The 14823-nt window shown below is 53.3% G+C and overlaps 2 protein-coding genes across 2 annotated transcripts; one reads left to right on the top strand and one right to left on the bottom strand.

Moving 5' to 3' along the window:
* Positions 1-407: 407 nt before the first annotated feature.
* Positions 408-6058, bottom strand: ATPAF2 (ATP synthase mitochondrial F1 complex assembly factor 2). The gene is made up of 8 exons (XM_063171644.1): positions 5869-6058; positions 4592-4636; positions 4132-4277; positions 3617-3714; positions 2717-2797; positions 2479-2591; positions 1612-1727; positions 408-1011 (listed from the first exon to the last, which is right to left on the bottom strand). The coding sequence occupies exons 1-8, from the start codon at positions 6011-6013 to the stop codon at positions 874-876; spliced, it is 882 nt and encodes a 293-aa protein (XP_063027714.1). The 5' UTR covers positions 6014-6058; the 3' UTR covers positions 408-873.
* Positions 6059-6216: 158 nt separating this feature from the next.
* GID4 (GID complex subunit 4 homolog) lies at positions 6217-14399 on the top strand. Its single transcript, XM_063171643.1, has 6 exons — positions 6217-6570; positions 7767-7826; positions 8573-8680; positions 9410-9511; positions 10463-10593; positions 11816-14399. Exons 1-6 carry the CDS (start codon positions 6217-6219, stop codon positions 11877-11879), a joined length of 819 nt encoding a protein of 272 aa, XP_063027713.1. The 3' UTR covers positions 11880-14399.
* The last annotated feature ends 424 nt before the right edge of the window (positions 14400-14823 follow it).

Below are 14823 nucleotides of genomic sequence, written 5' to 3'. Positions count from 1 at the left end.
ACAGGCTGCTCCTGAGGAACGCTGCCGGCCGGGGCGCTGCTGCTCCAGGCAGGCAGCAAGGAGAAGGTGGGAAGGTTAAACGAGAGGGTGGCTCTGTGTGCTGCCAGGGGCAGGGCTGGTCTCAGAAAAACCCGTGGCTGATGCTGCCTGTCAAACACAGATTCAGCTCATCGTGCTCTGTGCTTCTGAACATGGCTGCAGCCCAGGTTTTACCCCTCTTGCTCCAGGACTACTCAGTTGTCTCCTTGCTACCTCCTCAGCTGCATGGAATGGTTCACACAGTAGTTAGTGTCTGCTCTGGTCTGTGATTTTTAATACCCGGGGCCATCCCAGCACCTGCCCACAAGCTGGCAGCTCAGGACCCACCCCACAGTGTGGTGAGTAAGACAAAGACAAAGACACTCAGCTTTGGTACCTCACAGGGGCGAGTCTTTAATGGAACACAGAGACCCTGGTGTTACAGACAGGCACGCCGAGGGATGAACAACAGATGCAGTGGAGTCTGTTTTCAGATTTCCATAACAAGTGTGTGTCAGGAGCTGGCAGCTATGAAGACATGTGGCATATGCTGGGTATGTCTGTGCCGTGCCCTGCCCAGGAAGCTGCTTCTGCCGTGGGAGCTCCTCTGATGAGTTACAGACACCAGGAAAGGACAGAGCTGCTGGCTTGAGGATTCAGAGGAGACTCACCTTGACCTCTCCTCCTTGTGTGCTGCACTGCAGCAGGCAATCCAACTGAGGAGCTGCCCACAAAACCACAGCACACAAAGCTGATCCCAGGAAAAGTGGAATGGCAGGAAGGTAGCTACCATCCATTGTGTCAGGCCAGCAATTCCCAGCTGGACATTTTCTTTCTGTGCCCTGCCCAGCTGCCTCAGTCCTGCAACAGCTTGTGTTTTACAGTAGAGCTCTCTGAGCAGAGGTGAACAAAGAGAGTCCCAGCTGCAGTGCGAGCACGCAGCTCACACAGGTCGTAGTCGTGGGCCCACTCCACGTTGCCCCAGCGCCGGATCTGAAGGAGAGGAGGAACATGGATCACACCCAAAGCACCTCAGCAACTCTGAGCTTCCCTTCTCATGTTTGTGAAGCACAGGTAACCCCCCTCAGGAACTGAGATGATCCTTGACTGCTGAGGCAGGGATATCTCGAGATCAGGATGTGCTTCATCTGTGCTGGAGTCTGAGGCAAAGCCTCTTAACGGGAGGATGAAAAGATTCCCAACTTCAGCCACTTTTGGGACAAAGAGAGCTTCACACCAAGCTAATTTCCAGCAAGCTTGATATCTTGGTGTCTACCAAAGCCTCCAGGCTGGATAACCCTCAGCAGGAGAAGTCAGCCACAACTTTGCACTTAGATTAGAGAGGGAGAAAAGCAGCCATCTGGGCTCTGTGAAAAGAAACTGGCAGCCCTGGGAGCACTCTGGGCTGCTGTGCCCGTGGTGCTGCTCTGCAGCAGCACGCTCCAAACGCTCTCAGACACACAGACTGGTGGAGTGGAACGTCTCCTGCTATAGCAGGCACTTCCCCTGCCAGTTATTTGTGGTGGGGGATGCATTTGTCATGCTGAGATTATTGCTATTTGAATTATAGGGCTGTTTTGTAACATAATTTACCTGGTATTCTTCCTCCAGGCGAGACAGAAGCACAGCTTTCTCTACTGTAATGTGCCTGTCAATCAGGCTCATGGACAGAATCAGCGATTTCAGCTGGGTGATTACAAATTCTATACCTGGAAGGGAAAAACCCAAACCAAACAAGATTCATGGCTGTTTTCTGCAGCATTACAGCAGCATCTTCACACACTCTGAAGAGACAGGCAGGCTGTGGTACCCCCTCAGGGAGGGACAGTGATCCTCCCACCTGCACCTGGGCACTCAGGTCTGTGGTTAACACCAGAGCATTGTGCTGGCCCTGCCACCACAGTGACAAAGGCCATGCCCTGGACACCACCTCCTGGTATTCTGCCACAACCCCTCTCTGTGCAAAGGGAAGAGATATCCATGCAGGCTCGAGCATTCTGTGTCTTTTGTGGGTTTCACTGCCTGCTGCTCATTCAGGGCTGGAGCAAAGCAAACCTCCCTTCATTTCTTTATCTTTTGGTGGCATTCAGATGATTCAGGCAAGATTAAGTGGGATATAAGGATAAAAAAGTGAGGACAGTGCACAGTGTGGGCACTTTGGAGTACTAAGCCTGATTTCTTTTCCTGGCAACAACAAAGCTAGGGATTAAATCATTAGAAGGTTTGGCATTAAAGAAGTTATTTGTACTGAGGTGGAGCAAGCAGCCCATGGGACAGCACAGTCAGATCCTGAACACCAGTGGCACTGAAGAGAATCCCTGCCTGTGACAAAAGCAGGTCAGGGCCTGGCCTGCAGACTTAAAACATAAACCTCCACCCTTGGAGCAGGAGAAGAAAAACATTCCAGTCACTCCTCCCCATGGAGAGGAACCTCCTCCTCAGTGGCCCAGCCCCACTCACCTTGCAGGGCCCACATGTTGTAGGATGCCAGGTGGTTCACAAAGGTCTCCTTGGTGCTGGCTGGAATGTTTGGCCCCAGGATGCTGGTGGAGGAGCCAATTGTCACATTGTACCTGCAATGATCACCCAAACCCTCAGCAAAGCCCAGGGCTCATGGAGCTTGAGCTCATAAAGCACCAGAGCTCCTGGGCTGAGCAGGGCAGGGCCTTGAGCAGCCAGGAACCCTCTGAGCTCTCACCTTTTCTCAGCCCAGGCAACCACAGGATCCCATTCATTCTTCTGTAGCTCTGCCAGGGCTGGAGGCTCCTCCACACGATAGCTGGGACATGACAGAACAAAACCACACTGGATGGTCCCCCCCAGGCTGGGACAGGCCTCTGGGAAGGACACTGACCCCACCAGACCCACAGCAGGTGGGCCAGGGACCCGCTGTCCACACAGGCAGCAGTGACAGGGAACAATCCCCCAACTCTTCCCTAAATTCAGTGCTTTTGGTTATCCCAGGAAGGACAATTCTGTCTTACTACAAAACAGCCAGCTGAAAACTGCAGGCAGCCCCAAGCCACAGACTGAAGTGAGATTTAGCAGTTAGAGGAGGGTACAAACCCCACTGCAGCTCTCTGTGGGGCCATTCCTGCTTCTCCTTGCCCAGTGGCTCAGCTCCCCCAGTCTAGCCAAAGCCACAGGGGCAGGTGGGGAACCTGTTCCTCTCTCTCCACAGGAACTGTGGAGGCTGGGACAGGAGCTTGATCCTACAGCTCACAGGGACTTTAAGGAATGAAGGGCATTTTGGGACTGGTACAAGTAGTCTGAGCTATCTGCACTGGCACAGGAATACCAGGGACTGGCTGACAGATCCCCACAGGCCTTTCAAAGATGTTTTCTTTTCTCCAAGATCTTAATTTCCAACTGCTCTCACCCTTGCCCAGTGTTCAACGGGGGACCAAATCCAATGATCCTTCTGTGGGAGCACAGACTCCAACCAGGTTTGCACATGCAGGACTGATCTAAACTAATTCAAACCCTCGGGCAAAAGCCAGCACAGATCAGAGCCATGCCACGACTGGGGCAGTGCAGATGCCTTCCCTCACTTCACCCAGCCCTCTTTCCAAGCTCCAGCTGGGTCCCCATCTCATACCAGACCGTGTCTGTCTCCAGGAACTTCACGGCTGCTCGGATCAGCTGTGTTTTGTTTCGCTGTGTGGGATTGTCCAGCGCTGTGTTGCACAGGGTGGTCTGGGGATAAAAGCAGTTGAAAATGCTGTTATTCTTATTCCAGGCTTGAACAAGCAGCAGCTTCCACAGTACAATGCCAAGAAGAAGCAGAGGGATTTGTGGCAGATGAATAACTGAGGGGTGAGGGCCACAAAGTGCTTAATATAATAATATCTTCTCAAATCTTTCAGGATCCCTGGAAACAGCTCATTAAGCAGCAGGGAAAAGGAGCATGGATTGCTCCAGAGCTCAGTTTCCTCCTGCCCCTCACTATTCCCAATGACACTGTCCAGCCCCTTCTCAAGTTCCCCTAGTGGCACAGATTCCCCCTAGACAGCCCAGAGGAAGCCCCAACTTTCTGCTCACTAGGAGCAGGACAAGCTGCTGCCCCCACAGCCTGCATTTGGAGGCCTCAGCACTGCACCCTGCCGTGCTCACCAGGTGCATGGTGTAGAACTTGATGGTGTCTTTCTGGGAGTCCCACTCTGTGGCCACTGCAATGGCCAAGGCCTCGCTGGGCACGGTGAAGAGCTTGGCCTGGGGCGTCTTCAGCTTCCGGTGGTCCAGGTTGATCTCAAAGCCTCCTGGGGAATCAGAGTAGAAATCCTGGGGAATCAAAGAGGAGCAGGCACTAAGGAACAACAGACAACCCCACAGTGGGAGCAGATGCAGAGCTGGAGCTGACAGGGACCAGGAATACTCAGGTTTTCCATCGCTTGGTCCTGGAAGCTGCTTGCCACTGTGCAGCTTTGCTGCAGATGAGGAGGGGACACAGCAGCTGGTGACAAACCTGGCCCTGACACAGTCTAGGCTGCAGGTGCTGATGTGCTGTGGGTGATGACACCTCTCCCAGGGATCAGCCCCCCCATCCCATCCCCATCCCTGTGGCCACACTCACCTTCCCCCTGTGAGATGCTCACGTTCTGGTAGAACCTCTTCCTCTCTGGGGACAGAAACACAAGGCAAAGAGAACATTCAGAGGGCAAACAGAGAATGTTCAGCCCCTTCCCCTGCTCCCCATCACAGCTCAGAACAGACAGAGCTTTGGTGCTGTCGAGGTGGCCTGGTAACAAAAATTCAGCTCTCCATCCACAGTTGCCAAGCTGTGAGCTGCAGTGAGCTGCACTCAGCAGGGAGCAAACAGAACCAGCTGCACTCCTGCCAGGCTGGGGGCTCAGAGTGTGGCAGAGCTGGTTTCCCAAGCAGGTCTGTCCCACCTCTCCTCAGGAGTTCTGCTTCAGGGTCAACCTTTCCAGATTCTACAACTACACTGACACTGGACAAGTTAATCCCCAAAGGACATCCCAGTCCAGCTCAGGAATTTACTTGCCCCACCTACAAGGTGAGCCTGAGGAAAACTTCAGGTCTGATTTTAGGAGCAGCATCCTTGGCTCCCAGCACTCCTGACACTGTGAGAGCAGGATCACACCCATCCCAAAGGCTCACACCCCTCCCACAAGGCAGGAAGAATCCACGAGCCATTCCCTTGACAACAGCAACCAGGTTGTAAATCCCAAACCCATAAATCTGTGTCGGGAAGGGCACAGCAAACAGGTCAGGCTGCAGGTCTGCTATTCCAGGCTAAAACCAGCACAATTTCCCTGGGGAAATGGAAGGATTTTCTCAGGCTTGGTGACCTGTGAGCTTCGGGGCCTCGGGCACAGTTCTAAAAACAGATTAAAATGTGTGTACCCCAGAGGAGCCCCGAGGCTCATCAGTGACTCCCAAAACTTTGTCATGAGTCAACACAGCTCTGCAGCCTCACCTCCGACAAAATGAAATTAATTTTGCTGTTCTCATACCCACACGATTCCAGCAAAGTCTTTGGATGGGATACACGGGCCAGAACATACCTGAACCCCCTCGTCTGAGTCCCATTCCCTCAAAATCCTCAAAACCCAACAAAAACAAGTGTAGCAAAATGGTTCGATGAGGGCTCGGCCGTGCAGCCAGCGAACCCTACCTGCTCCAAACTCACATTAGCGGCAAGGCTCGTTAATAAAAATTAATTAACGGCACAGGGGAGAGCCTCAGCACCACTCAGCGGCCGTGGGGAGCGAGATCCCCTCGAGGCCGTGCCGGTCCCAGCCCAGTCCCGGGTGACGCCAGGGAAGGGTCCCCAGGGAAGGATCCCCCTCCTCACAAGGCGCTGGAGCCTCCCCTGTGCTCCCTCACCTGCCGGCGGGGCATAGGCCCGGCGCCCGCATGACCCCACCGGGCCGCCCCCAGCACCCACAGGAGGCGGTCGTGGGAGCCGAGCGGGCGGGGAGTGGGCCCACCACAGCCGGCGACAGCCGCGCCACATCACGACAGACGACATAGCAACCTCGTCCCGGCCGCGCTCAGCACCGCTCGCTGGGCGCCGCCATCTTGCCGGCAACGGCGACCAATCCGCGCCGCCTGGATTACAAAAACTACATTTCCCAGCAGCGCCAGGGGACAGCGCGACCAATCAACGCCCGCTGTCGGAGCGACAGCCAATCAGAGCCAGGGAACGCCCCTCAGGCACGCGCGCGGGGGCCAATGGGAGCGCGCGGAGGCGCTGCCAGGAGGCCCCGACCCAGCGGCGGCCGAGGCGTGAGGGAGCGGAGCGAAGCGGAGCGGGCGGCGTCCCCCGGCCGCACCCCGGCCCCGGCCACGCTGGCGCCCGGGGACCCCCCCGAGATGCCGGTTCGGAGCGAGAGGCGCCGCGCCGGAGGGGCGGGGGGCTCGGCCTCCTCCGCTGCCACCGGAGCGGCCGCCAGCAGCCTGGTGCCGCCGCCCCCCATCAACACGGCGCAGCCCGGAGTGGCCACTTCGCTTCTCTACAGCGGGGCCAAGTTCCGCGGGCAGCAGCGCAGCAAAGGCAACGCCTACGAGGTGGAGGTCGTCATGCAGGTGAGGGGGGTGGCGGGACGGGAAGGGCCCCCGCGGCCTGAAGCGAGCAGGGGGCCCGGTGGCCTCAGGCCGCGGTGGCCGTTCCTGCCCTGCCGGCCCCTTGCGACAGCAACCGCATCACCCTAACCCTCGGTACGAGGAGGGATTTCTTCACGGAAAAGGTCATTAAACATTGGAACGGACTGCCTGGGGACGTGGTGGAGTCACCATCCCCGGAGGTGTTTAAGGAGCACTGGACGTGGCACTCAGTGCTCTGGGCTGGTTGACACGGTGGTGAATCAGTCCCAGGACGGGCTGGATGATCTCAGCTCTTTTCCGACCTCAGTGATGCTGTGATGATTCCAAGCCGGCGGGGTATTTTTATGTTCGGTTCTCCGCGTTCCTGGTGGGATTTGCTGTGGTGGGGACATCCCATGGCTGCTCAGCTCCACTGCACGCTGCCACCTCGCAGGGGCTGGCTGTGGTTTTGTGCTTTAAAACGCTGCTTTTGTGCTTAAAACCGCTGCTTTTGTGCCTAAAACGTGGCTGTTCTGCATGTGTCAGCTGAGGAGAGGGGGCTGCCTGCTCTCCCTGTGCTGAGCGCAGGGAAACGTTGCAGTTCTTTGATCACAGGTGGAGAAGATCCATCTTCTCACGGGTGGAGGTTTGCCCTTGCCTGAATAACTCACTGCCTGTTTTGAAAGCGGATCTGGAGATGTCAGGGAAAAGAAAAAATCCCTTGGAAAATCCCTGCTTTTAACAGAGCAGGCAAACCCTTGCCTAGTTTCTGCACAGCACAGGCAGAGAGATGCAGCCTGATAACTCGAAATGCAGGTGGCACAAAAGGTTTATATTCAGGAGAAAGGCCTCCTGCAAAATGCTGGGGGTGTGGGTGATTCTTCCAGGGATGCTTTTCCTTGGAGAGCGCTGTGAGTCAGATCCCTTCCCGATGGAAAGGGGATTTGCTTCCTGCTGGGGAGTTCTGGGCAGAGGGTGTTGCCCTGAGAGCAGGCCTGGGATGGGGAGGCTGCCAGAGCTGAGCTGGGCACCTGCAAATGATCCTTCCAGGTGATTCCCATCATGGAAAAGGGCTGGCAGTGTGAATATTGGGCAGTGGGTACCAGCTGAAGTTATCCTTGGAAGGGTTAGGAACTTCTTTGGATGAGGCATGCACCTTCATTCCTGTTTTTATGGTTGGACTTTGCACTCTTTTCCAGCATGTGGATATGGAAAACTCCTATCTCTGTGGATACTTGAAGATCAAAGGCCTTACAGAGGTGAGTGTTAACTGTACAGCACCACAAAGAGGGGCTGTGTGAAGGTTTTTTATTTTCCTGGTGGGGTGGGAGAAGCTGCTGCCAGAAATGGGAAGTGGATGGATTGGATGTTGTAGATTTGATCACAGGGTATCAGCTGGGGAATGGTGCTGGCTGTAAATGTCACAGGTGATCATCCAGCTGGGAGCTCCATGGGATCATTTAAAGTTGGAAAAAACCCTCTGAAAATCATTGATGCAACCACTGACCCAGGACATAGCCAGCTCCACCACTTCCCTGGGCAGCCTGTTCTGATGTTTAACCTGTCTTTTAAATTGTTCTGATATCCAATCTAAACCTCTCTTGGTGCAATTTGAGGACATTTTTCTTGTCCTGTCCCTGTTCCCTGGGAGCAGAACCTGTCCCCACCTTGCTGCGCCTCCTGTCAGGGAGTTTGGAGACTGAGGCTCCTTTTATCCAGGCTGAGCCACTGCAGCCCCCTCAGCTGCTTGTGCCCAAATCCTTCCCCACAGCCCAGCTCTGACCTGGCTCCTGGCTTCATAAAGTGAGGAGAGGGGCAGGGAAAGGCTGCAAAAAGAGAGTGGAAGGCTCAGCCTCGGAGAGGTGCGGCAGCAGCAGCCTCACATTGCCCAGAGCTCTCCCTGGGAGATGCTTTTTTTTTTGCTGAGTGCATGGAGCTTTGCCTGCTGTTGGGTTTGTGTCTGTGGGTGACAATTGTGAGCCCACCTTTGTCTCCCCTCTGCCAGGAGTACCCAACCCTCACCACGTTCTTCGAGGGCGAGATAATCAGTAAGAAGCACCCGTTCCTGACGCGCAAGTGGGACGCCGACGAGGACGTGGACCGTAAACACTGGGTGAGGGCACCTGGGGGCACAGGGGGCTCTGGGCTGCTGCTGCACTCTGTGCTTGTGCTGGAGCTGGCAGAAAGGCCTGGAGACCTCTCTGGTCTGGGATTTGGGGATGATCTCAGCAAAGGAGAGGGAGGGGATACAGTCTGGGTAAACCATTTGGGGGAAAATAAGGGGATACAAAGACAAAACTGTTACGAAATATAAAAACGCACTACAACACCTCTCCTTTTTGCTGTCTCTCACTGGGATCTTTGCAAATAGAGATCTCTTCAGCAAGCTGTGATCTGTGGTGAGGGAGAGGATGTCTTGTTTTCCACTTGTTGGCCACGGGGTGGGAAGGGAGCAGGAGCAATCCCCATTTCCTGACCCCCTAAGAGAACACACTCCTTATTTTTGGAGACTTATTGTAAAATGGCATGGAGAGGGGAAGGGGATCCCACAAGCACAGGTGGGGTGGTTGGTACCTGTGTCCCTGCTCAGGGCAGGCTGTACCTGCTGCTGTGTTTTGAGGCCATCACCCCCCACCCTTGACCTTGGCTGTTGTTTGCCAAGCTTTGATGTTTGTTATATTTCTGTCAAAATATCTTCTCTGGAAGCTCAGGAGCTTCTCCAGCCAGGCTGGATGTTGCTGTGAGTGTCAGTAGATTTCCCTCCTAAACAGCAGCTGGTACTAGAAGTTCTATTCCTGGAATAAACATCCTGGTTTTATTTTTCTTTTCTTTTTTGTTTCAGGGAAAGTTCCAGGCTTTTTACCAGTATGCAAAAACGTTTAACTCTGATGACTTTGATTATGAAGATCTAAAAAATGGGGACTATGTCTTCATGAGATGGAAGGTAAACCCTGCCTGTCTCCTTCTCTGCTGATCTGCTTTCAAGGCACTGACAGAGACTTGAGGTGTCAGAGCTTTTCCAGCTATGATGGTTTAATGAAAGATCTTGCCCTGCCAACCTCAAAACCCACTGTACTTGCAAGTTCCAGTGTGACTCGTGTCTAGCCAGCTAATTGTGTCCTTAAGGGCTGCAGTCATGGCTAAAAACACAACAGGAAAATCTTGCTTGGTGATGCTGCAGAGGATGAGAGAATTGCTGTCTGCAGTCCCTGTGTGGGGCCTGTGTTTGATGCAGCCTGGCCACTCTGCAGCTCATCCCAGAGTCACCATGGACTGGTTTGGGTTGGAAGGAGCCTTAAAGCTCATCTTGTTCCACCCTCCTGCCAAGCACAGGGACACCTCCCACTGTCCCAAGCCCTGTCCTTGGACACTTCCAGGGATCCAGGGGCACCCACAGCTTCTCTGGGCACCCTGTGCCAGGGCCTCACTACCCTTAAAGGGAAAAATGTCCCAATGTCCCATCCAGGCCTGCCCTCTGGCAGAGCCATTCCCTCTCCTCCTGTCACTCCATGTCCTTAGCAAAGTTCCTCTCCAGCTCTCCCATAAGTGTTGAAAAGCTGCAGTGAGAACTTCTGGAGCCTTCTCTTCATTCTCAGGCTCTCACTCCCAGTTTTGCAATGGGTTTCTGGTTTGCAGGGGACAGGTGTTGAAACTGATCCCTTGCACTCTTAGAACTCATTCTGTTCTCAGTTATCTGCTTCCCTCTGAAGTCCCTGCAGGGCAGGTGTGAAGGGACACTGGTCTCTGCTCTGGGCTGCTGAGAGTGCAGGGAGTGCTCAGCCAGCAATGTCTTCATGTTAGTGGGTGCCAATATTTGGTGTGGGAGGGCAGATTGGGATGGGATGGGGCTGTATTTGATCAACATTTTAAGATGCAGCCTGTGTTTTGAATGCAGGAGCAGTTCCTAGTCCCAGATCACACCATCAAGGACATCAGTGGTGCTTCCTTTGCTGGTTTCTATTACATCTGCTTCCAGAAGTCAGCAGCATCTATAGAGGGTTATTACTACCATAGGAGTTCAGAATGGTAAGGAAGCCTCCTGAAGACTTAAACCAGGCTGTGACTCCTCTCCTGCTTGTCCACAGCCTTAGGAGTGTCCAGGCAGGAGATTCAGGCTGGTGGGCTGTGGGCCATGGCTGGCCTGAGCTGGCTGGTGCAGTCCATTGGGGTGGTATAAAGTGCTGCCCTTATGGAAAAGGGGAGGGAATTTGGGGTGGCAGGATGGAGAGGGAAGATGATACAGGGTCTGGAGAAATGCTGTGAGTGAGCTCAGTTCTCTCTCCTCAGGAACAGCTTGGCTGTTGCTCCCTTCAGGCAGAAATCTTGTCAGGCCAATGTTTTGTATTCTGAGGTCCTTGGGGTGTTGCTGTTAAGACAAGAGAACAGTCAAAGCTAATTGGTGGGGTTTTTGTTGGAGACAAGGAGCTGTGGAGAGCTCTTCCCTTGCATCATTGTCATGAGCAGCAGGTGGATGGCTGGAAGCTCTCAGGGGGAGGGAAGGAACCAGGAGGCTTTCAGACACATTCCCTCTAGCTGAGCTTTGAAAGACTCATGTAATTTGCACTTGTAGCAAACTCTGTTTGAACTTGAAAGTTGTTGAACTTCAAAGGGAGTCCAAAAAACCACCACAGTCAGCCCACCAGGAATGCTGCCTTGCTGCAGGTGGCTCAGAGGGACCAGAGTGGGAATTACAGGATGATTAAGGCTGGAAAAAACCTCCAAAATCGTCAAGCCCAATCTCTGACCCAATATCACCATTCCCACTAAACCCTAAATGGAATGTCTGTCTGATTTCTGAGCATTTCTAGGACCATTCCCACTAAAACCTAAATGGAATGTGTGCTTGATTTCTGAGCACTTCCAAGGATGGTAACTCCACCACTTCCCTGGGCAGGCCATTCCAGATCTAAACCACTCTTTCAGTGAGGAGTTTTTTCCTTGTATCCAACCTGAACCTCTCCTGGCTCAACTTGAGACTGCTTCCCCTTGTCCTATCACCAGTTTTGTGGGAGAAGAGCCTGAGCCCCACCTGGCTGCACCCTCCTGTCAGGGAGTTGTGGAACAATGAGGCACAGGAGGGACGATGCTGAGTCCTGGCAGGATTTTGGACTGTGGGAAGTGGGTGTTGGATGCCTGAACACCCTGGGACTGTAAAGGGGGAGAGAAGAGCAGGCAGCAGTGTGTGTTCTCTGGCTGCCCAGCAGGATCTCTGTGTCACCCTCTCCTCCCTGTCTCCCTCCTGTGGCAGGTATCAGTCGTTGAATTTAACGCACGTTCCCGAGCACAGCGCTCCTATCTACGAGTTCCGATGACAGCTGCCCACGGCTGAGAACGCCCAGAAGACACGGGGCAGGAGAGCATGGCCTGCCAGGAGAGCTGTGTCCCTGTGGGAGCACAGCAATGCACGCTTCTCTCCTGCCCTTGGACTCCAGAGAGAGAGAAAGAGAGCCTGGATGTGAACTCACCCAAGCCCGAGGAGCTGCTGGAGCTTGATTCTCCCTCCTGTCGAGTGGCCATTTGATCTTTGCTCTGGTTTTAAGCTACTTTAATGCACTTTCTTGTTGCACAGCTCGTTTCTCTGTCACTGAAGTTCCTCCCGGCTCTCCTCTGGAAGCTGTTTTCTCAGTAGCTGGAATCAGTGCTCTGGCCTCTAAATAATAAGGAAATGTAAGCTCAAGGCTTATATTATCCTTGTTATATCCTGATGTGGGTTGAAATCACCAGGATTCAGGTTTCTTGCCCAGATTTCCAGCTCTGATGCTCTCAGAGCCAGGTCCTGGGTGTGAGGCTCAGCTGTGGAGTCTGTTGGGGAGTGTTGGCTGAGGTAAGGCTGGAGTGAGGCTTTGCTGGCTAACAAGGTTAGCTGGAGCTGCAGATCTTTCAGGAGCACCAGCCCTTTGCAGCTGGGAGCTGTTCCTGTGTCTGGATACACCATTGGGAATTAATTTGATGTAAGGACTTCCAGGCTCTCAGTAAAAGTGGATCTGAACTCTGCTTGTAGGTGTATATTTGCTCTTTACTTAAGTTAAGGGTAAAAAAAAAAAAAAGTTGAAAAAAAAGACAAAAAAAACCTTTTATTAAAAAAAATATATCTATTTTTATGGTTCCTTTTCCAAAGGACCCTATGGCAAATGTACAAGTACTGGATTCCATGTTACTGTTTTCACATTGAAAACCAGGAATGTCTGTGTTTTTATATCTGTGTCTGTATCCAGCTGAGCTTTGGGAACATAACCCGAGCACAAACGCTGAGCAGCATCACCCTGGGACTGCTCAACGTTTGTACTCCCCCTTCATGCTTCACCACCACTGCTTGACACCTTTTTACAAGGAAAAACAAGAAAAAAGTTTAAAAAATAACCCTTCTCAGTAGCTCCCTCTGGCTCTGAATGTTCCAAGTGACAACTTAAGGCTCCTGTGCCAAAGCGTGCGTGTGTGTGTGGGGTGGTTTTTTTTAAGACACTTTAAAAACTTGGCCTCAATTGTGTTTTTACCTTGTCAGCCCCACCTGTGGGGCTTTGTGAGAGTTTAGTTTGCCTTTTTTTCTGGCTGTTTTAAAGCCCAGCTCCCTCCAGGCAGGCGTGTGGCATGGCTGGTGCTGAGGATGGATTTCCCACCTGGGAGAGGGGATTGAAGCCAGCATGAGGTGCTTTGGGTTTTGCTTCTTTTTAACTAATTTCCCTTTTGGCAGCAGTTATTGCTTGTTTAAGCCTTACTGAGGAAGGATTCAGGGCTTGGAGAGCCCTTTCCTCTGTTCCAGGTTGGGTTTGGAGTGCTTGGTCTGGGGAGATGATGCGGAATTTGCTCGTGCTGCTCTCCGTGGATCAGCCTTTCCTTCTCCCTGGCACCCACATGGACAGAGAAACCTGGGGGAGAGAGGGAAGAGGAGGGACCTGGCCCTTGCCAGGGACTGGGGCTGGTGCCTTGGCTGTGCTGGAGGATGTGCAGGGACAGCACTGAGGTGATTTGGGGCTGTAGCAGAGCACTTGGGGAATGTGTTCCTGTTTTAATTCACTCCTCTTGGAGAAACTCAGCCCGTTCGGTGGAGAGGGTGGTGCTGGGACATGTCCTGGTTTTTAGAGGTGAAAACAGTGGTGCTGCTCCACTGTGACCAAGTGTGGGGGTGAACCCTCCCTCCCAGGTGCTGTGTGAGTGCAGGGACCCAGCTCCAGTGGCTCTTCCCATCCCTCTGGGGCTGTCAGTGCAATGCTGGTGGTGGCACCGGTGTCCCTGTGCTCCCCAGGGCTGTCAGTGCCAGAGGGACACTTGGATTTTTGACAAGGTTGAGTTGAATTAACCCTGTTGGTTGCCAGAAGCTGAGTTGGGATGGTCCTGGGGGTGTTTAACACTTGTAACTATCCCTAAACCAATGAAGTTGGGGTTTTTTTAAGACTTGATATGTTGTGGGAAGGGTGTGGAAAGAGCATCTCCTGCTCTGTGCCTGCCTCCTTCCCCCACCCTGAAGGGAATTTCAGCTTGGATCCAGGGCTGTCTGGATGTGATGTGTGCAGGTGCAGAGCAGGTTGTGGAGCTGAGGGTTCTGCAGGGGCTCTTGGTGTGTGGATTTTCCCTCCTCAAAGGCCTTTGCTTTGTTTTTTTCCTTTTCTTTGACCTGTTTGAGTTGAGGGGAGATGTTCTGTACGTCGTGGTGTGGTGAGAGAGAATGGCCCAGGGGAGGATTTGGGGGGCAGAGGTGGGAAATGGGGTGTTTGGGCTTGGGAGAAGGTGTGGTGTCTCTTGAACCACTCTGGCTGCAGCAGGGTGTCCGTGTGGGGGCCGAGGAGGAGTTTTGTGGAGCGATCAACGTCCAAATTAAACATGAATTCTGTTGATGGGGTCTGTGTCCGTGTGTGTTTGTTCACCACAGCACTTCTGGTTCCAGGGCATTGCTGTGCTTCATCTCCCTCTTTGAGGCCTTCTCCAGGAATCCCAGCAGCTTATGATGGCCTTAATTCACAGACTCAGAATCATTCAAGCTGGAAAAGACCCCTGAGAGCATCGAGTCCAGCCTGTGACCCATCCCCACCTTTTCACATCCAGTCACATCTAGTCTTTCCCTGAGCACCTCCAGGGATGGAGACTCCACCAACCTCCCTGCACAGGCTGTTCCAATATTTAATGACCCTTCTGAGGAAGAAATTCCTCCTGCTGCTCATCCTGTGCCTCCTCTGGCCCCCTGACGCCGTTTCCTCGTGTCCTGTCTCTTGAGTGGCTAAGAGAAGAGCCCGATCCCTCCCGGCTCCGCGCTCCTTTCAG

This window comes from Melospiza melodia, chromosome 18, assembly GCF_035770615.1.
Source record: "Melospiza melodia melodia isolate bMelMel2 chromosome 18, bMelMel2.pri, whole genome shotgun sequence".
NCBI lineage: Eukaryota > Metazoa > Chordata > Aves > Passeriformes > Passerellidae > Melospiza > Melospiza melodia.
The sequence above is the reverse complement of the archived record's forward strand: the minus strand, read 5'-3'. Positions and strand labels throughout refer to the sequence as shown.